Consider the following 21,802-nt stretch of genomic DNA (forward strand, 5'->3'; position numbering starts at 1 on the left):
CGATACAGACACTATGTGAATATATATAGATATATAGAAAATACTTATAAGTAAAAAAAAATTCATGGTGTTCACAAATACAGATTCAAGTAATAAGATATAAAACATAATATGCATATGATGGTATTCGTAATTAATAGTGATCACGTTATATATACTGATACAGTTTTTCACTTCATCTCTTTAAGATACATATGCTACAGAAAATACTAATGTACTCTGATAATCGCATAGAATAAAGATTAACATGATAAAAATCATATTTTAACTGGTAAAAATTTCATATATGAATTGATAAAAATTATTAATGTTTATGCTGATTGATTCGTTGATTTTTATGCTAACTGTTATATATCTGCAGTTATTGGTAAGATAAAAGGTAACAGATTCATTATAGGCTACCTGATTTATTTATACATATGTATATGGATTCATATAATTATGATTAATATATGTGCACTTTAAATAGATTCCTAGTGCATACACACAAAGATATATTTTGATTCTGTTATTTATGATCATTTATATAATAGATTCCTAGTGCATACACGCAAAGATATATTTCGACTCTGTTATTTATGATCATTTATATATAGGATACATGATACTTTATATATATAGGATACATGACCGAGGTTATACTACTACACATTTAACTAGCGTTCGAACAACTTTTCGTCCATTACACAGTTCCAGACAACCGCCTATAGCCAAATGAAATGGCCAATTCCAAATGGTTAAAACAAGGGGAAAATTGCCTGGCGGGGTCCAGCGTTCTATTTCGGCCTCATACTTGTTCTCTGCATCCTAAGCCACACGAATACGTTCGCGATGAATAAAATCATCCCCAACACAAGTCCTTCGCCAGCAACGTAGAGTTGAATATCCTTCTGGTCGTAATTGTCAGTATGTCCCTTTTGTAGTCAATTTCCGACAGCCACCGGAGCATTCCGCATTAAAACGAGATTAACGACGGGATATGGATGTCGGTCGAAGAAGTCCAAGAAATAAGCTTGTTCACTTATGATGGTGCTTATTCCTTTCACATTGTAGGCGGTTGTTACTTGACTGCAGTCGTCCGCAGCGATGAACGATTTTTTGAAGTTGCGATGTGAAACTCTCGTACTGCAGGATACTGTAACCAGGTTCCATTAATCAGCCTGCAAGTGAAATTATACTTGTCACAAGGGCAAAGTAAATTCAGAACATCAAATACGGGAGGGAGAGAGCCATTAAGACCAGACTTAACCCACATGAATTCGCTGATATTTTATGGAATTCAGCTGTACAAACTTTTTTATCCATGGCATTAACAATGAGTGAACCTATCCAGGTCTATGATGACTGTAAAAATATCCATAATTTTAAAAAATAAACAGATATCAATACGAATCCCAAAGAAAATTCGATATTACTGGTAGTAAGTTACTAGACAAAGAAGTGTGAAACGGAGCTGTTTGTAAGATTGCTAGGCAACATAAGAGTCAAACAGAATATTAATCATGATTCCGTAATTCGCTACGCTTACTGAAATTAAGTTGTGACAAAATCCGATCCTATGTGCCCCTAACAAAAGTTTCATATTCAATTTTCTCGCGCGCATCCTCTGAGGTTAATTTTTAAAACTTTATTAATAGGCAGGCGATGCAACGAAAGAACCCACTATGTAACTAATTTCTATATAAACTTTGGGTTTTTTCAAGAAAATGTGACATTTCCCATGAATGTGATTTACTTGAATTGTAATAGGCTAATGTTGCAAGTAAATTTTTCATATACATGACTTGATACTTCTAAATGTCAGTTTACCAATGTCATAAGCTGAATTATTGACTCTAATTGTCTATGAGGTTCAGAAAAAAATAGTTCATTTTGATGTTATAGAAATTCTGTTTGCTTATTTTGTTTATTAATTTTAAAACGATTGCGATTCCTTAACCAAGCTTGCATTGCAATGCGGATAAGAATAGGTTATGGCTATGTATGTCATCATGACCTATGAACCACATGTGAAGTTCATGAGCTAAGCATTCTTCTCTCCAGTCAACCTGCTTTGCACGCGGTTTATTGAGGTTAAAAGGAACAATGCTGATACGGCAAATGCGACAAGCATCTTCTAGACTGATGACGTCGTCACCAGCTTAAGAGTTACGTTACTTGCTGTAAAAGATACGACTTTAGTATTTTCAAATGATATTTTTTTGTTTTTAATTCTCCACCCACATGAGAAGAATGTCTGAAAAAAAAAACAGTACCAAAATTGAACAATATATTAGTTTCATGTTGGAAATCTGCATGATTGTAAATAAATGTAATTATGTTAAATTAGATTTTCCTTATTCAAACTAATGAAAAAAGGTTTCCATACAAATTCTATATATATATTATTTGCCCTGTAAGATCCATATAGGATTATTCCATAGATATATATTTTCACTTCTAGACTTCCTGACTTTAAAATCTATTTTATTTTATTTATTTTATTTTTTCAATCTTTTTTTTCATTGACTACGAATATAAATCACCGGGACAGACAATATGTCAGTAGGTTTTGATATGTGTTTGAACTTTTAGCTTATTTGTCATTACTAAAGCGTTAAGTTAGAGTTCAAATCCTTACGCATATATATTTGGATATTTAATTAACCTATGGTTACGTTTTGCTTATTGATTTTATCGTGATTCCTTTTTTGTTATAATTTGTAACCCTTCCGACTTCTTACGGAGTGTATTATATCGACTCCACTTGTATCCATATTTATTTTATTTTTTATATTTATTTATTTATATATTTTTTTATATATATTTGATAAATTAATGGTTGGCTTGAATATGTGTAAAAGTGTTCTAGCGGCGTACCGTATAAGGCTACTTGCGGTATCAATTCTATAGATACAAGATATCAATGATAAAGGTATTTAAAACCGCGAGAACCGTTATAATCCAGTTCGGATCCAATATCACGAGTTGTAACTCGTAAGACATGACACTTTTTTATTTATCCGTTCTACCAAACCTATTAACTCTGGGTGATAAAATATAGTATTGGTTTTCTTAATGGAAAGGAATTCACACAATGAGTTAAGGAGGTTATTATTGATTTACACCACCCAAGTCACAGATTATTATTATGTGTTGAATTCCATGTTTACTGATTTAGCACTCATAAATATTCCTAGCGCACTCAATTGTGGTGTTTTTTTCTTTTTAGTGCTATTAATTCTATATAACGTGTCAAGGAACTATTAACACTAAGAAGTGTTTATTTCCTCTGTCAGACTCGTAATTCTGTTAATAATTCTACGTATATTCTTTCAAGGATTAATTTGGCACGTGATATGCCCTTAAACTGACAGGTGTCTTAGTGTGTCCCTTGTTTTCATGACACGTGTTACAATTAGTTATGTGCTTTTTATATCTGTAAGCATTGTAGGCCAGTAAAACAGTGATTTGGCTTTCTGTGACATAATAGAGAACCCTGGATGACGGAATGCAACCAGTTTAGGACGATTGGTATGAAAGATATTATTACTACCTGGTCGTTAGTCACCTGCTGTGTTCTTCGGGTTTTCCTCGTCACGGACCTACATAAAATATTATATTTGATTACATAATTCTGATACACATACTTTAAATATACTTTTGCTTTAGGGTTTCCATTCGAAGTGTTTATTGTTTTGCTTAGCTGCTGACCCTGTTTCCGTTCGAAGTGTTTATTGTTTTGCTTATTGCTGTTCACCCTGTTTCCGCTCGAAGTGTTTATTGTTTTGCTTAGCTGCTGACCCTGTTACCGTTCGAAGTGTTTATTGTTTTGCTTATTGCTGTTGACTCTTGCTTTGTTCAGTTTGTAACAGTTCGGCGCTCCAACCCAGATATTCAATGCTCGCGATCTCTTGAGTTAATGAATTTTCTTGTTTAGATACGGTTTTAACAATAGGCACGGATGTTTCTATATCTTTGAGTCCAATTAATGGTTCTTTGCAGTATGGTGCGGGATTGCAGGATAATGCGTCAGCTATGATATTTGCTTTCCCAGGTAGATATCTTAACTTGGCTCCAAAGACCTGAATGATCATATGCCAACGAGTTCCTTTGGGACTGTGATTAAAGCCTTTGAAAAACTCGGTAAGTGACTTATGGTCAGTAAGGATTTTAAAAGGATAGCCGTAGATTATGAAATTAAAATGTACTAGTGATTTAACGATACCTAGCCCTTCCTTGCCTATTACTGCATATTTACTTTCAGAGGGCTTTAGTTTACGTGAATGAAAAGCTATAGGAAAGAACTGTTTATCATATTGCTGAAGTAGTACCCCTCTTAGCCCTTGGTCTGAGGCGTCTGTTGCAATAAAAAAATTCCTTATTTAAATCAGGGATTTTTAAGTTAGGTGAGCTGCATTATTCCACTTTTAAGATATCGAACGCCTGTTGATGCTTTTTAGACCATAATAAATATACGCCCTTCTTCGGCGGAAGATCTGTTAAAGAAGCTGTCATGATTGAAGAGTTACATATTTACATACGATTGTAATACCCACTACAGCGCAAAAGTGCTGTATCCCCTTTTTATGTTAATAGGTACCGGAAAGTTATGAATAGCCGACACCTTACCATGGACTACTTTAAGACCTTGACTAGACACATAAACATGTTCGGTTTTTAAAAACTCACATTTAGATATTTTACTCTGAGATTATTTGTCTTTGTCTCTGTAGCACTAGCTCTAGTTTATGTGAATGTACTTCTAAGGTATTATAAAAGATTACAAGACCAATCAATAGGCATGTAGGGTATCCCCTAAAAGTCTCCAAACACTATATTGTAGTTGGGGTGCAACGTAAGCCAGAGGCATACGTAAAAATTGATAATGTCCCCTGAGTGTGCTGAAAACGGTGTATGAGGTACAATCACTTAGGTAATGGTATCTGGTAAAAGCCTTTAAGTAAGTCCAAGCTGGTGAAAAATTTATTCTAACCTAACAGAGATAAGATATCATCGGTCCATGGCACTGGAAAACGATCGGGAATCGTTTCCTTGTTTAAGCGACAGAAATCTACGCAGATACGCCAAGTCCGATCTTTTATGGCATGACGTTTGAGGGAAAAATTATATGGGCTTACTTGATTTCCTAATGACTCCTATTACTAACATTTTTCAACTTCGTCATTTATCTCTATTTTGAAATTTCATTGGGAGTCTATACGAAGGTACGTATATAGCTTTATGTTTGTCCTTAGACCGTATTTTGTTTTCAATGACATCTGTTTTTCTCCCAGAGATCACTCGCTAGTGGAGAACTTCCTGGTATTCAGATAAAAGATAAAAAAAATTTCTGCTGAATCACCTCTGCTTGAATGACTTTACGGATATTACTTTAGATAGAGTATAAGAGAGATTCATCTACGACTGGTTGGGCGTGATTAAAAATTAGCAACAATAAAAAAAAATGCGATATTTAAATGTATAGGTTTTGTGGATTACTAGATTAACTTGTTGCTGTGAGTCAACCGTGTATAGGGCTTTGTTCGCGGAAATCATTATATTTCAGAGTGTTGGGAAGGATTAAAATTTCAGATCCCAGCAAAGTCTTTTTACACGCACTAAGACATTCGAGGGTGCATGTGTCTCGAGATTTTGCGCGCAAACTGCGACTGCGGTTGTGGGAGAATTCTGTTGGGTCATTTGAACAATGTTACGATTTATGAGACAAATGTATAGTTCCTCTATATAAGTTATTATTTGATTAACTGTCTCTTTTTTTTTGTTCAAAACGGATTTTAATATGTTTGAAGGTTTATAGAATTTTCCTTTGATAAACATGCCTTATTTTGCAGGAGGTAAGATAATGTTTTGTATACCCCTAGATGGATATCTTACAATTACACTAGATACAGATCAATGTTTTTTATAACTATAGAGGTATCTGTAAGCGCTCGCTTATCTGGACTTCTCATTAGGGAAGTTCGAACAACAGACGGTGAATCCGTAAATACAGGATATTACATGTACTAAAGGAATAAAACAAGATATTCTAATTTTTACGGCGCGTACAGTCGGGCTTAATCCACCACTACTTATAATAACTTATGTATTAAAAAAAAAGAGAACCTGCTCTGATTACTTGATACGGTCGTGTGATTCATAGGGAAATTCCTTTTTAATTCAAAAAGGTATTGGCATGAAAAAAAAAGGTATGGTATAAATGATCCAACATCGTTTTTCCTCTCCGCTGAAGTCGCTTATGTGGAATGTGCTATGCTTTCAACACTGCAGATTTAACTGACCCTGACCGTTGACTAGATGACACAGTAACCGAGTTTGCTTAAGCACGATTTGTTTGATTCTGATATTTAGGGCTACTATTTACCATCGGCAACGTATTGTGTGTTTTTAGCATTCTGTTGTTGGTTACGTATAAAGCAACGAACGTATGAATGACTTGAACTATACAGAATTGAGTGATTACTATTAAGACAAGCTATCTCTACTGCGTTCAATATTAACTGTTTGTACTTGCTGTTGTTTACTTCATTCTTTGCTAAAATTTGAAATAGTGAGGGATCCTGGTCAGCGCATTTAGCCTAATGAAAGTTTTTTATAGACATGTTATTCCTTGCAATCCAGCCGTATTTTTAAAGTTAAGTTGAGTCACTGAGGTTCGATATTTTATGCATATAACTAAAAAAAATCAAGGCTAAAACTGCGATCAGGACCTTGCACAGGAGCATTTTATTGTCCTGACCCGAAATAGTGTTACCTCTAATTTATCTAGATTTGTACGGGTGTTCCACTTGTTTTTGTGTGTTTTCTAATCACTACGGTGCCTAACGACCCTATCCATGCATCTGTATAAATACAGACGTCCACTGCGTAAATGCATATTCACTGTTTAATATGATTTGTTACGTAAAGGATTAATAATCACCCAAAATGATAAAATTAACACAGTATATGATTATGATATTTCAGTAGAACTTCTGGAAACAGAAACTCAAAGATAGAAACTCGCAGTAGCAAAATCTCAATGATGTAGATAATTTCTGTAAAAAAGTAAGATTAAGAATGTCTCGTAACTTCAGCCACAGGAATAACGAAATTTGACCTGCAAAGGAAACGCTCAAAGTTACTCCAAATGAATAAAAAGATTGTACTTAGCTTGCTTTTGTGGGAAGTCACGGTGTTCCCATAACGACACACGGCCTTGGCCCTCCTTCTGTTTAGCGGTTGACCTGATTTGGCTTGAGTTTCCCCCGTGCGTGTTGTTTGGATGATTCGAGCCCTTGAAGATCTGATGCTGCAGACGAGTTCGGTTTGTTTCTTGAAGTGCCGGAAACGCTCAATAACGATGTTTTCTTGAATGATTCTAATGAGAGACGAAGCTTGCGTTGCCGTAGGAAAAAGACACGTCAGGTTTGTTTCTTGAAGTTATTCACTACTGAAATTGCTCACTAAACGATGATAATAAGTTGCTTGAAGAATCTCTTGCTTTCTTCGTCGTTGATTTCTGATATGAACATTATTCGTTATTCTTCGGAAGATGTTGAAGAGTTCTTGTTGTTTTCTGAAGTCGCTCACTAAACGATGATACTAAGTTGCTTGAAGAATCTGTTGCTTTCGTCGTTGTTGACTTCTGATGATACATTATTCGTTATTCTTCGGAAGACGTTGAAGAGTTCTTGTTGTTTTCTGAAGTCGCTCACTAAATGATGATAATAAGTTGCTTGAAGAATCTGTTGCTTTCGTCGTCGTTGACTTCTGATATGATAGATTATTCATTATTCTGGTTTTTCTTCGGAAGACGTTGTAGAGTTCTTCTGGTAGTCTGCCACCAATATTAGGGCTGTTGCCTTGTATAATAAGGCGCCCTATGAGGTAATGTTAGACTTGCGATAATCTTACGCTAAGTCGGTTGGTTATGCACTTCCATATTCATTGGAGTGTCTTGGGGTTTGTAGATCACTTACGAAGTCAGTATTATCTTCTTTGGTTATGACGACGATGTGTTAAACTCATGATGATTCGGCAATGATGTGAGGTTCTAGTAGAAAACACGAAGTATAAAAAAATACTTATATTTTCTGAGATTACATGATTAAGTTCAGAGGAAATTTGTACAGGTCTTCTAATGACGATGGCTTGATCGCTTCTGCCAACGATGATGGCTAATTCTGTTCTGTTCTGTCTACCATCTCGGTTACAAGTCATAAAGGAAGCAGACAGTAGCTCGAACATATGAACATACTTACAAATGAGACACACTACAGATCACGTAGGCCGTTTGAATTATAGGTCGTGGTAGTTGTCTCAAGCAGGGAGCTTGGACTAATGTTTTCAAAACAAATGAATGACCACAGGTGACGGCATGTCATCTTAGCCTACATACTTTATCGTCTCTGGTCTGATCACATTCCTGCAAGCAATCTGGTTGACCTCTTTAGTTTTAGTCTTTTATATATATATGGAATAACATTCCATATTTTTATTATGTATTATGTAATCACTACATATATATATATATATATATATATATATATATATATATATATATATATATATATATATATATATAACGTGAAATGTGTGTGATTCTACCTTATTTATAAACAGTGTCCAACCGTAAAATCAGCATATGCTTTTACTCTTACTAATATTTAGTTATTTACAATTAGAGAACACCCTTTAAAAACCTATCCGTTAATATATTAAACAGTTATATTTACCAAAAGAAAAATATTCTAAGTTTTCAAAATAAAAACAAAAAACGTAAGGGCCTGTAGATGATACGAGACATAATCTTTGCAGAAATCAACGTAATTTAGAAAATTTTTCCTAGAATGTGAAAAAAGAATATCAGTGCGCAACGGAAGACAGTATATACTGAAAGTGTGTGGCATATTCAAGGCAGAAAGGCTTGATTTCTACTGGTATTACCTGGTGGTATACTTTAATAGTTCAAATCTTCTTATATATGCGCAATGAATCATCTCTCAAGATGTTGGTTTAACTCTCCATAAGGGTTTAGCCTTAATTCCTCAATTGCATTTTCAACTAATAACGCTTCGTTGATGATTTCATTCATTTCCATTTCCGTTTTTTGTTCTGTATCTTCTTTTTCATTATAGGGTTAACTAAGAAAGTTGAATTACCCGCTTTTCGGATATCCATTAGAGATAAATTGTCCTATTTACCAAAAAGGAAGGGAAAGAATTAGGTATAATGAAGCTATGTAATACTTACCGCCAAGAGACTCGCACCTAATATGAAGATCAGCACCTTCGTTGATGGGACCAACGTATGTCCTCACCTCAACTCCAGAATCCTCCATTAGAACTAAGCGCCTTGGAGGCTCTTTAGTTAAAGAAGAATAAAGTTATTATATCACTTCATTTACAAAGAAAAAGAAAAGTAACAGATGAAATCTATTTATCACATCTGACTATTTTCTTCTACGTTTTCATCTTTTGATATCTGTCAATTGAATGTGCAACCTCCCTATCAAGACTATAATCTCTTAGTTATTTACTTCTACAAAAGTTGAAGTTCTTATTCAATATATAACCTCTATAATGTTTCCATAATTAATAAAGATGCTACGAAGAAGTTCTCCTCTTGATTTGTTCTTCGCACTATTCCTTTTTAAACAAACTAATATAAAGGTTCCATGGAGCCAAAATTCTCAAATGTTTCATTTTCAAATAGAAAACTCACAATATGTAGATACTTGGAAGGGCGGAAATCATTTATACACGATTGAATATTTGTTTCCTGGGTTTATTTGTGGCCTGCAAAAGGTATCAGTGACACCTACTGTGATGTAAAGGGATGGAATGAATGGATTACTTACAATGTTACTTATAATTTTGCCTGAATCCCGAATGAGAATAAATTTTTTCTTTAGCGCTGTGAAACGATAAAGTTTCTCGTTTCCTTAGTTCAAAGAAAAAAATGATCAACATCTTAATAACAAAATCAAATGAAGAAATCTTTATCTACTGAGACTAGACACGATATGCTTCCGTACAGCTCAAACTTTATCTTAAAGTGAATAAGAATAGTACTATAAGAGATTTCTGGCCATGGCAATAACATCCTTGTTATATTTACCTATGAAAAAAAATAATATGCCAAATGGGGGGATTCATGTTTAAAAAGTAGTATTTGTCATTGAATATATTATACAAAATGCAGTGCAAATTGGATCTTAACCCTTAAACGCCGAAGCGGTAAAAATCAAAAACTCCCCCGAATGGCGGAGCCGTTTTGAGTGAGCGCGCAAGCGGAAAAAATATTTTTTTCAAAAAATCACAGCGCGCTTAGTTTTTAAGATTAAGAGTTAATTTTTGGCTCCGTTTTTTGTCATTGCCTGAAGTGTAGTATGCAATCATCAGAAATGAAAAATAATATCATTATCATATGTAAATAATGCGATATATGGTAGCAAAAAAAAGAAAATTCATACATAATTGTATTAAAATCACGCTGTGCAAAAAACGGTAAAAGCTAACGAGTTTCTTTTTTTTTGTTGTATTGTACACTAAATTGCAATCATTTTGATATATAATACATTGTAAAACAATAAAAGCAACACCTGAAAAATATTATCACAAAATGATGTACGAATTCGTAATGCGCGGACGTAAATAAATGTTTTTTTCAAAAATTCACCGTAATTCATTTGTTTCAAAATGAATACAAATGATTGAATATTACGATACTGTAAGAGTTTTAGCTTACAATTGCGTTTTTCGACCATTTCGGTAGAGTCAAAGTTGACCGAACGTGGTTTTTTTTCGATTTATCGTAATTTATATGCAAATATTTCGAAAATGAGAAAAGCTACAACCTTCAAATATTTTTCCTTTTATTTTACATGAAATTGCGCACATTTTCCGCGCGCGGAGGGAAGGAAAGTTTTTTTCATAAATTCACCATAAATCGAAATATTGTGCTAGAGACTTCCAATTTGTTGCAAAATGAAGGTAAATGATTGAATATTACTAAAATATAAGAGTTTTAGCTTACAATTGCGTTTTTCGACCATTTCGGTAGAGTCAAAGTTGACCGAACGTGGTTTTTTATTTATTTATCGTGATTTATATGCAAATATTTCCAAAATGATAAAAGCTACAACCTTCAATTATTTTTCGTTGTAATCTACATGTAATTGCGCACATTTTCATATATAAAACTATATGTAACGGCTAATTTAAAATGGTGCAAACATTACCACAATCGCACGTATGATTTTTTCGGAAGAGTTACCGCGCGGACGTAAGGAAAATGTTATTTTTTTCATAAATTCACCATAAATCGAAATATTGTGCTAGAGACTTCCAATTTGTTACAAAATGAAGGTAAATGATTGAATATTACTAAAATATAAGAGTTTTAGCTTACAATTGCGTTTTTCGACCATTTCGGTAGAGTCAAAATTGACCGAAGGTTGAAAATTTGTCACTTATCATTTTTTATATGAAAATATTTCAAAACTGATAAAAGCTACAACCATGGGTTGTTTTTAGTTGTATTGTGCATGAAATTGCGCACATTTCCATATATAAAACTTTATGTAACGGCTAATTTTAAAATGGTGCAAACATTATCACAATCGCATGTATGATTTTTTTCCGAAGAGTTACCGCGCGGACGTAAGGAAAAGGTTTTTTCATAAATTCACCATAAATCGAAATATTGTGCTAGAGACTTCCAATTTGTTGCAAAATTAAGGTAAATCGTTTAATATTACTACAATATAAGAGTATTAGCTTACAATTGCGTTTTTCGACCATTTCGGTAGAGTCAAAGTTGACCGAAGGTTGAAATTTTGGCACTTATCGTTATTTATATGGAAATATTTCTTAATTGATAAAAGTTACAATCATGAGTATTTTTTGTTGTATTTTAAATGAAATTGCGCACATTTTCATATATAATACTTTATGTAACGGATAATTTAAAACGGTGCAAAAATTATGTCAAAGTGACGAAATAATTTTTGAGATGTGTCACTGATACTTTTTAGTGCGATAAGAAAGAAATTCGCGCTTGCGCGCCTGCGTAACGATTGTAAACAAAACAACGCCTTGATCCGTGAACTCCCAGCACCCTCCAAGGCGGGTGATTCAAAAGTTTTTGGCTGGTAGGCCTATAAGTATTTTTCCGCGAATTTTTAAAAAAACTTTTTTGAGCCGACGTATGGTACGTCCATTCGGAAATTGGGGGAGATTTTGACTCGACGTTTAATACGTCCATTCGGCGTTTAAGGGTTAAGCATAATTCACAAAAGATAATTAATGACTCATTCTGGATTCCTCTTGCTCAGGGGCGTCTGCTCATCTCTCTCTCTCTCTCTCTCTCTCTCTCTCTCTCTTCTTGCAACGTTTAGTCCTCAAACCCAGAAGGACATCGCCGGGCAGGTGTTGTGGGACTGAAATTCTTGTGGGAGTCATAAAGTATATATAGTCTGTTGCACAGCATGGGGTCTAACTTAGCCACGAATTCTGATTGGCTAACTGGCTCATTTGCTGATACCCTGTTGACAAATGCCTCAAGATCAGAGGTGGGTCCTATGAGGACACTGGAGAAGTTGCTCAGACTGTCGAAAGGGAAGGGTGCCTCTCCGTGCATGAATCTGATTGGTTAGAAGAGGCAGTTGCTTGACATTATTACTTAATGAATTGTCATTGGCGAGTTGCTGTTGCATGACGTTATGCCTGGTAAAGTGTGGTGTTTCTTGATCTGGGATGCGTTGTACGGTGGTATTATTTAGTAATACCATGTCGCCTTGGTAGGCTTCTCCATGCCCTAGTAGGGCATAGGAAGGCCTTTTGAGTACTATTCAAAGAGGGCTTCTTGTCAAGGATGAGGATGGCTGCCAGCAAGTGTACTCTGTTCTTGGGTCTGGGGCATTGCCGATGATAGTGGTGTTCTTGATAATGCTGCCACGGGATGAAGCGTAATTGTTAAAGGTGAGGGTACGGTTCTTTATAGCACCCTCTTGTACATGGCATGAAATCCTCTTTGCGAGCCGCATGGTAGTCATGCCAATATAAGTTCCGGGACATCCTCGGATAGGGCACTGATATTGGTATACTACACTGGAATACTTTAGGGGGTTTCCTGCTGGGGGTGAGGGGTTGTTCTGTATTATCAAGTCCCGAGTTCTTTTATTCTTATAATATGCAACAAGCTGTATACTTTTTATTTCCTTGGAGGAGTGACATTTTCCATCACAATCTTCTCAATGGCGTTTCCTACTCCTGGTACTTTGAGTGTATAAAGGCCTTATAGTATAAGGTAATGGTGTCTTTTCCTTCTTCAGGTACGTATTCATTGTTATACCATTTCTCAAGAGCTTTCTTGATCTCATGGTTAATGAGCTTATTACAGTACCCGTTCTTTACGTTTACTTGGGAAGCTCTGACTAATTCATGATATGCATACTGCCAGGTGGAGCAGTGGACAGGGATTATCATACATAAGTGCTGACTGTGGTACTACTGAATCTTGCAGGACACTCGCTTTCATTATTAAAGCACATTCATAAATTAGTTTTCTCTGTGAAGACAGAAGTACTTGAGATGAATACATCAAGAAAGGGAAGCCTGTTGTCGGTGCTGAATTCTATTATATAATTCAGCATGCTGCACTGCTGGAATGTGAGACGAAAAGTCTTCAACCTCATCTTCGGTGTCCACTTGAATGAAGATGTTGTCAATATGAAGGGCATGTTTCCAGGGTCGCTGGATCCAGGCGAAGACTTGTTCCTCAACAGTGTCCATGTAGAAATTGGCGAATATGACTGCTAATGGGGATCCCATCAGTACACCGTCTTTCTGCCAGTACATATGTCTTCGGTGTGTGGAGAAGGGGGTTCTTTTCATACAGATGTCAAAAAGGGCTCGCAGTGATGACTGCAGGATGTTGAGGGGAAGGGTTGATTCATCCCTATAGACTCAGTCAAGTTTAAGATCTATAGTTTCGTCGACGGGGACATTTTTAAAAAGAGATTCCATATCAAGGGAAGCCATATTGCCAGCGCCAGAGGAACCTTTGATCTCCTCTAGGAACTCAGCAGACAATCAAAGACCATAGCTATGTGGGATGTAGGGGCATAGGTAGGTGCAGCCGTCTGACTGATGATCGGGCTGAAGGGTTGCACCCTTTATGATTCTTTATGTTACCAAATAGGTAATTTAATCCAAAGTCTCCTTGGATTGGGTAGGGGGAGATGCATGGCATTAGTTGCAGTGTTGACAGTGCTATTGGTACTGTTGGCATTCTGCTTGATATCATCAGTTAGGTTGCAGGAAAGCTGTTTGAACTCGGAGAAGTCTGACAGGATATCATCTAGTTTCTTGTGATATTTGTCATTCTGTATGAGGCAGACAGTGACCCTATGGCAGTCCCCTCTAGTGTCCTCCAGAACAGTAATCAAGACCACCTTCCTGAAGAAGGATTCAACCTCACCAGAGATGACATCCCAATATATGACAGCCAAGGAAATGATCATGAACCTAACCCAGACCAGCCCACCTTTCCAAGGGAATACTCAAAGGAAGATATCAAGTCCTGATTAAACATCGTCCAAAAGGATGACTTCAAGAGTTGCATAAAGGGCATCATGCAGAAGCTTATCACTCTCAATGGAGGCAAACTGTGAGTCCCACAACACACACAAGGCTATATAAAGCTCACGGACTTCATGCCCTCCCCGACCAAGACGTTCTGCTTAGATTATGGCTTAATTGCCACTTCATATGTAAGTCGAGACCCCATAAGAAGCACCTTGAGATAGAGCTCCTTCTAGATATCCTCCAGCAGTTAGAAATCAGCAGGACCATCAGGACCTCCGACGACCTCCATCCCCTCCTAATTGCCGAGGACCTACAGAAGCAGTATATAGCCTCGTGAAATGAAGAAGGCAGCCAAGGAATTGAAGGAGAAAGAGATCACCACCATCTGGCGGGCAGATAAGATGGCTGCCTTTGTCCTCATACAGATTGAAGAATATCACAAGAAACTTGATAATATGCTGTCAGACTCCTCCATGTTCGAACTGATGATACCATGCAGGATGCCAACAATACCATTAGCTCTGTCAATGCTGCAACTAATGCTGTGCATCTCTGTCCCATCAAAAGAGACTTGGGATTAAGTTATCTATATGGTAATGTAAGGAATCATAAAGAGGGCAACCCCCTCCGCCTGATCATCAGCCAGATGTCCGTACCTACTTAAGCCCTGGCAAGAATCCTAAACCATATTCTGACACCCTACATCATGTGTAGGTATAGACATAGATCATCTGCAGAGTTCCTGGAGAAGATCAAGTATTTCCCGGCACTGGCACTATGGCTTCCCTTGATATGGAATCTCTTATTAGAAATGTCTTTTTTTATAGATATTTTTTCTTTTTAGACATCTCCAAACACCGAACACATATGCACAGGCAGAAAGGTGGTGCAGCGATGGGATCCTGATTAGGAGGACTAGTCTTTGCACGGATCCAGCAACCCCAGAAATATGACTGCTATATCAACGACATCTTCGTTCAAGTGGACACCAAGGATAAGGTTGAAGACCTTCATCACACGTTCCAACACTGCAGCATGCTGAATTATACAATAGCATTCAGCACTGGCAACAGGCTCCCCTTTCTTGTTGTACTCGTCTCGAAGAAATAAGACAGCCTCAGGACTTATGTCTTCATGTAGAAAACTAATTTAGGAATGTGCCTTTATGGTGAAAGTGAGAGTCCTGTGACACTCAAGAGCACCACAGTCAGGGGTCACGTATGATGGGCCCTGTCCCACTGCCCCACCTGGCAGAACACGCATCAAGAATTCGGCAGAGCTTCCCAAGTACTTGTAAAAAACGGGTACTTTAGTAAGCTCATTAACCATGAGATCAAGGAAGCTTTTGAGAAATGGTATAACAATGAAAACGTACCTGAAGAAGGAAAAGACATTATCATCTTATACTAAAAGGCCTTTATGCACTCGAAATACTAGGAGGAAGAGAATGCCATTAAGAAGATCGTGATGGAAAATGTTATTCCCACTGAAGAAAAACCATAGAACTTGTTGTATACCACAAGAATAAAAGAACTCAGTACTTGATAATGGGGAACAAGCCCTCACCCACGGAGGGAGATCCACTGAAGTGTTCCTGCGTAGTATACCAATATCAATGACCTATCTGCAGAGGTCCCTGAGTATATATTGGCATAACTACTGTGCACCTCACAAAAAGGATTTCATTTCACATACAAGAGCGTGCTATAAAGAAAAATGCCCTCACCTGTCACAATTATGCTCCATCCCGTGACAGCATTATCAACAACACCAACATCATCAGCAATGCCCTAGACCCAAGAAGACTACACTTGCTGGAAGCCATCCTCATCCTTGACTAGAAGCCCTCTTTGAATACTACTCAAGAGGCCTTCCTACTCCCTACTAGCATATGGAGAAGCCTAAACCAAGAAGACATGGTATTACTAAATAATACCACACCGGACCTGACAAGACCACTGAACAAGACACCCCAGATCAAGAAACACCAGACTACACCAGGCATAACTGCTACAGCAACTACCCAATGACAATTTGGCAAGTAGTGACGTCATGCAATTGCCTCCTCCAACCATTCAGAATCCTTCACAGAGAGCTGCCCTTCCATTACGACGGTCTGAGCGACTTCTGCATTGTCTGCATAGGACCCACCTCGAATCTTGAGGCTTCCGCCAACAGGGGATCAGCAGCTAGCCAGTTAGCCAATCAGAATTTGCCGTAAGGACCCCATGCTGTGCAACAGATTATATATACTATAGGACTCCCACAGGAATTTCAGTCCCACAACACCTGCCCAATAATGTCCTTCTTGGTTTAAGGACGAAACGCTGCAAGAAGAAGAAAGGAGAAGAAGAGAGAGAGAGAGAGAGAGAGAGAGAGAGAGAGAGAGAGAGAGAGAGAGAGAGAGAGGAGCAGACGCCCCTGAACAAGAGGAATCCAGAATGAGTCATTTATTATCTTTTGTCGATTAGGCTTAAGATCCAATTTTTGCTGCATTTTGTGCGATATGTTCAATTTGGGTAATAACACGTTTTTGACATGAATCCTCCATTTGGCATTTTGATAGCCAGTGATAACAAGAACAGAGGAACCTTTATAAAAATAAACGAGGCTGAAATAGCCATTATTTTCAATAAAAATTGTATTCATGAAGGTCTTCCAGCATATTATTATTATTATTATTATTATTATTATTATTATTATTATTATTATTATTTCTTTTTTGGTCTATCACAGTCCTCCAATTCGACTGGGTGGTATTTATAGTGTGGGGTTCCGGGTTGCATCCTGCCTCTTTAGGAGTCCATTACTTTTCTTACTATATGCGTCGTTTCTAGGATCACACTCTTCTGCATGAGTGCTAGAGCTACTTCAGCCTCTAGTTTTTCCAGATTCCTTTTCAGGGATCTTGGGATCGTGCCTGGTGTTCCTATGATTATGGGTACAATTTCCACTGGCATATCCCATGTCCTTCTTATTTCTATTTTCAGGTCTTGATACTTATCCATTTTTTCTCTCTCTTTCTCTTCAACTCTGGTGTCCCATGGTATTGCGACATTATTATTATTTTTTTTTCTTTATTTTTTTGCTCTATCCCAGTCCTCCAATTTGACTGGGTGGTATTTATAGTGTGGGGTTCCGGGTTGCATCCTGCCTCCTTAAGAGTCCATGACGTTTCTTAATATGTGCGCTGTTTCTGGGATCACACTCTTCTGCATGAGTGCTGGAGCTACTTCAGCCTCTAATTTTTCCAGATTCCTTTTCAGGGATCTTGGGATCGTGCCTAGTGTTCCTATGATTATGGGTACAATTTCCACAGGCATATCCCATATCCTTCTTATTTCTATTTTCAGGTCTTGATACTTATCCACTTTTTCCCTCTCTTTCTCTTCAACTCTGGTGTCCCAGGGTATTGCGACATCAATGGGTGATACTTTCTTCATTTTGTCAATCACCATCACGTCTGGTCTATTTACTGGTATCACACTATCTGTTCTGATACCATAGTCCCAGAGGATCTTTGCCCGATCATTTTCTATCAATCCTTCAGGTTGGTGCTCGTACCACTTATTACTGCAAGGTAGCTGGTGTTTCTTGCACAGTGGAGGGCTTTTGCTACTGAATCATGCCTCTTTTTGTACTGGTTCTGTGCAAGTGCTGGACATTTGTTTGATATGTGGTTTATGGGCTCATTTTTCGTATTGCACTTCCTTCATATGGGAGAGATGTTTTTTCCATCTATTGTTCTTTGAACTTATCTGGTTCTTAGGGCCTGATCTTGTGCTGCTGTTATCATTCCTTCAGTTTCCTTCTTAAGCTCTCCCCTCAGTAGCCATTGCCACGTATCATCGCTGGCTAGTTCTTTAGTCTGTCTCATGTATTGTCCGTGCATTGGTTTGTTGTGCCATTCCTCAGTTCTGTTCGTCATTCTCCTGTCTCTGTATATTTCTGGGTCTTCATCTACTTTTATCAGTCCTTCTCCCTATGCACTCTTTAGCCACTCGTCTTCACTGGTTTTCATATATTGCTCCAGGGCTCTGTTCTCGATGTTGACGCAGTCCTCTATGCTTAGTAGTCCCCTCCCTCCTTCCATTCGTGTTATGTATAGTCTGTCCGTATTTGCTCTTGGATGTAGTGCTTTGTGTATTGTCATATGTTTCCTCATTTTCTGGTCTATGCTGCGAAGTTCTGCCTTCGTCCATTCCACCATTCCTGCGCTGTATCTGATTAATGGCACTGCCCATGTGTTTATGGCTTTTATCATATTTCCGGCATTGAGTTTTGACTTGAATATCGCCTTGAGTTTCTGCATATATTCTTTCCTGCGTATCCTTCATCTCTTGGTGTTTTATACCCCCCCTTCCATTATTCCTAGGTATTTGTATCCCGTCTCATCTATGTGTTTGGTGTTGGTCCCATTTGGAAGCTTTATCCCTTCAGTCCTTGTCACTTTGCCCTTTTGTATGTTGACTAAGGCACATTTTTCTATTCCAAACTCCATCCTGATGTCCCCAGATACAACCCTTACAGTCTGGATTTGGGTATCTATTTCCTTGATGCTCTTACCATACAACTTGATGTCGTCCATGAACATTAGATGGTTAATTCTGTTGCCTCTTGTCTTGAGTTGGTACTCAGCATCCATCTTCTGCAGTACTTTTGTCATGGAAATCATGGCTACTACGAAGAGTAGTAGCTTTCTGAGGAAGCTGATGGTGTTTTCCTCTGCCCCATATATTTTCAGGCATTCTATTAACCATGTGTGTGGTATCATGTCGAAGGCTTTCTTATAGTCTATCCATGCCATGCTTAGGTTGCTTTTCCTTCTCTTACTGTTTGTTCTTCATTACCATTTTGTCTATCAGGAGCTGGTCTTTTGTGCCCCTACAATTCCTTCTGCAGCCTTTCTGTTGGCGGGGGATGGTGTTTGTCTCCTCTAGGAAGTTGTATAGCCTTTCACTGATGACACCTGTTAGTAACTTCTACATTATTGATAGGCAGGTGATAGACCTGTAGTTACTGACTATATTTCCCTTACTCTTGTCTTTTGGGCGCATGGTGATTTGTGATGCAATACTGGAGTTGTTCTGCTATTCGTGGGTGTAGAGCCTTAAAGTTTTTGAGCCAGTATCCATGGATTTCATCAGGACCTGGGGCTTTCCAGTTGGGTATTTTCTTTAGTTGGTGTCTGACTGTGTCTGTCGTGATTTCAGTGAATGTTTGTTTTATTCTCCCTGTTTCTTCTTCCTTAACTTCCTGTTGCGTGATACTGGATTGCTCCATATGTTTCCCCAGAGTCTCTTACTTGGTTCGGCTTCAGGAATTTCTTGGTGGTTGTCTTCCCCTCTTAGTTGGCTGTATAGTCTTTTCTGGTAGGTTCTGAATAGTTGTTCTGTTGGTATCCCTTATTCTTATTCAGGTACCGTTGGATCTTATGTGCTTTGGCCTTAAGCCTCTGTTTTACATCTTCTATTGTGTTGTTTAGTCCCCTCTCCTATACTTTGTGTTTCTCGTTGAGTTCCTCCCTTGTTTTCTTGCTTCTTAGCCTTTTTTCTGCCATGTCTTTCAGTTTACTCAAGTCAGACCTCATCACCATGATTTGCTTTTCCAGGCGCCTTTTCCAAGGTGGTTGCTGTTTTGGTTTCTGTTGGGTTGGTTGTGCTGGTGGTGTTGGTGTTCGTATCTCCCTCAGTTCTGCTACTAATCTTGCTCCTGCATATGCCCAGTTATTTGTTTCTGTGATACTGGTGGTGTGTATTATTCCCATTATTTCATTGACCTCACTTGTTTTCTCCCTTAATTTCTTGGTGTAGGCTTTCATGGAGGGGATCTTTGTTCTCTCTGTATCTGGCTCCATCCATTATCTGAGCTTTTCTACCCATTCCATCCTCTTTGTTACTTCGTCGGTGTTTCTTTATGTGTCGTTGTTTGATACCTCATCATTCCTGTCGTCTTCTGTGGCATCGTCTCTCAGTTCATCTTCATGTAATTCGCTGCTGTGTGTCATTTCCCTTTCCAATTCTTCTCTTTCTGTTAGGGAGTGTTATTCCTCTCATTCCAGATGTTGACCAACCTTCTTCTATATCCTCTCTCCGTTGGGTTGCTTCTGATGTAGCATCTCCATATTTCCTTATTTTCTTCTCTTGTCCATTTCTTCCTCTGGTTTGCTTCTGTAGCTCCAGTCTCTGGCTGTTGGTTACTGTCATTGTGGTGGTCAGTTGCTGGATGACGACCTCCAAATACCTGACCATCTTCCCCTTCAATTGGGCTGAATACCTGGCTGCCAGACGACGCTCCTCTGTTGCCAGAGGTTCCATTTACGTCATTGTTGTTTAATCTTTCATTTCTTTCCATCATTGCTGAGTTTTGCTATTTAACCCATAGCTGGACCCTACCCCATCAGGAATAGGTACTCATTTATAGCTGAGTAGACTGAGGAAATCATGGTAAAGATCCTTTCCCAAGGAATCAACGCTGAGGAGAGCGGTCACCCATCCAACGACTGACCAGCCCCATTGACGACCTAACCCACTCTGCCATTATTATTATTATTATTATTATTATTATTATTATTACTATTATTAGTTCTTTTTTTGGTCTATCACTGTATTCCAATTCGACTGGGTGGTATTTACAGTGTGGGGTTCCGGGTTGCATCCTGCCTCCTTAGGAGGCCATCACTTTTCTTACTATGTGTGCCGTTTCTAGGATCACTCTTCTGCATGAGTCCTGGAGCTACTTCAGCCTCTAGTTTTTCTAGATTCCTTTTCAGGGATCTTGGGATCGTGCCTAGTGTTCCTATGGTTATGGGTACAATTTCCACTGGCATTTCCCATATTCTTCTTATTTCTATTTTCAGGTCTTGATACTTATCCATTTTTTCTCTCTCTTTCTCTACAACTCTGGTGTCCCATGGTATTGCGACATCAGTGAGTGATACTTTCTTCTCCATTTTGTCAATCAATGTCATGTCGGGTCTATTTGTATGTATAACCCAATTTGCTCTGATACCACAGTCCCAAAGGATCTTTGCCTGATCGTTTTCTATCACTCCTTCAGGTTGGTGCTCGTACCACCTATTACTGCAAGGTAGCTGGTGTTTCTTGCACAGGCTCCAGTGGAGGGCTTTTGCCACTGAATATGCCTCTTTTTGTACTGGTTCTGTCCAAGTGCCGGACATTCGCTTGCTATGTGGTTTATGGGCTCATTTTTCGTATTGCACTTCC

General features: G+C 37.9%; 1 protein-coding gene across 5 annotated transcripts in view; it reads right to left on the bottom strand.

Annotated features, from left to right (window-relative positions):
- LOC135210937 (nephrin-like) overlaps nt 1-21,802 on the bottom strand; it is an 845,298-nt gene that overhangs the window by 563,893 nt on the left and 259,603 nt on the right. For all 5 annotated transcript variants that reach the window (XM_064243913.1, XM_064243910.1, XM_064243911.1 and 2 more), the window contains one exon: nt 9,238-9,348. In XM_064243913.1, coding sequence (XP_064099983.1) covers nt 9,238-9,325 — 88 coding nt within the window. In that variant the 5' untranslated portion in view covers nt 9,326-9,348. The remainder of the gene's footprint in view (nt 1-9,237; nt 9,349-21,802) is intronic.

This window comes from Macrobrachium nipponense, chromosome 4 (assembly GCF_015104395.2).
Source record: "Macrobrachium nipponense isolate FS-2020 chromosome 4, ASM1510439v2, whole genome shotgun sequence".
Lineage (NCBI taxonomy): Eukaryota > Metazoa > Arthropoda > Malacostraca > Decapoda > Palaemonidae > Macrobrachium > Macrobrachium nipponense.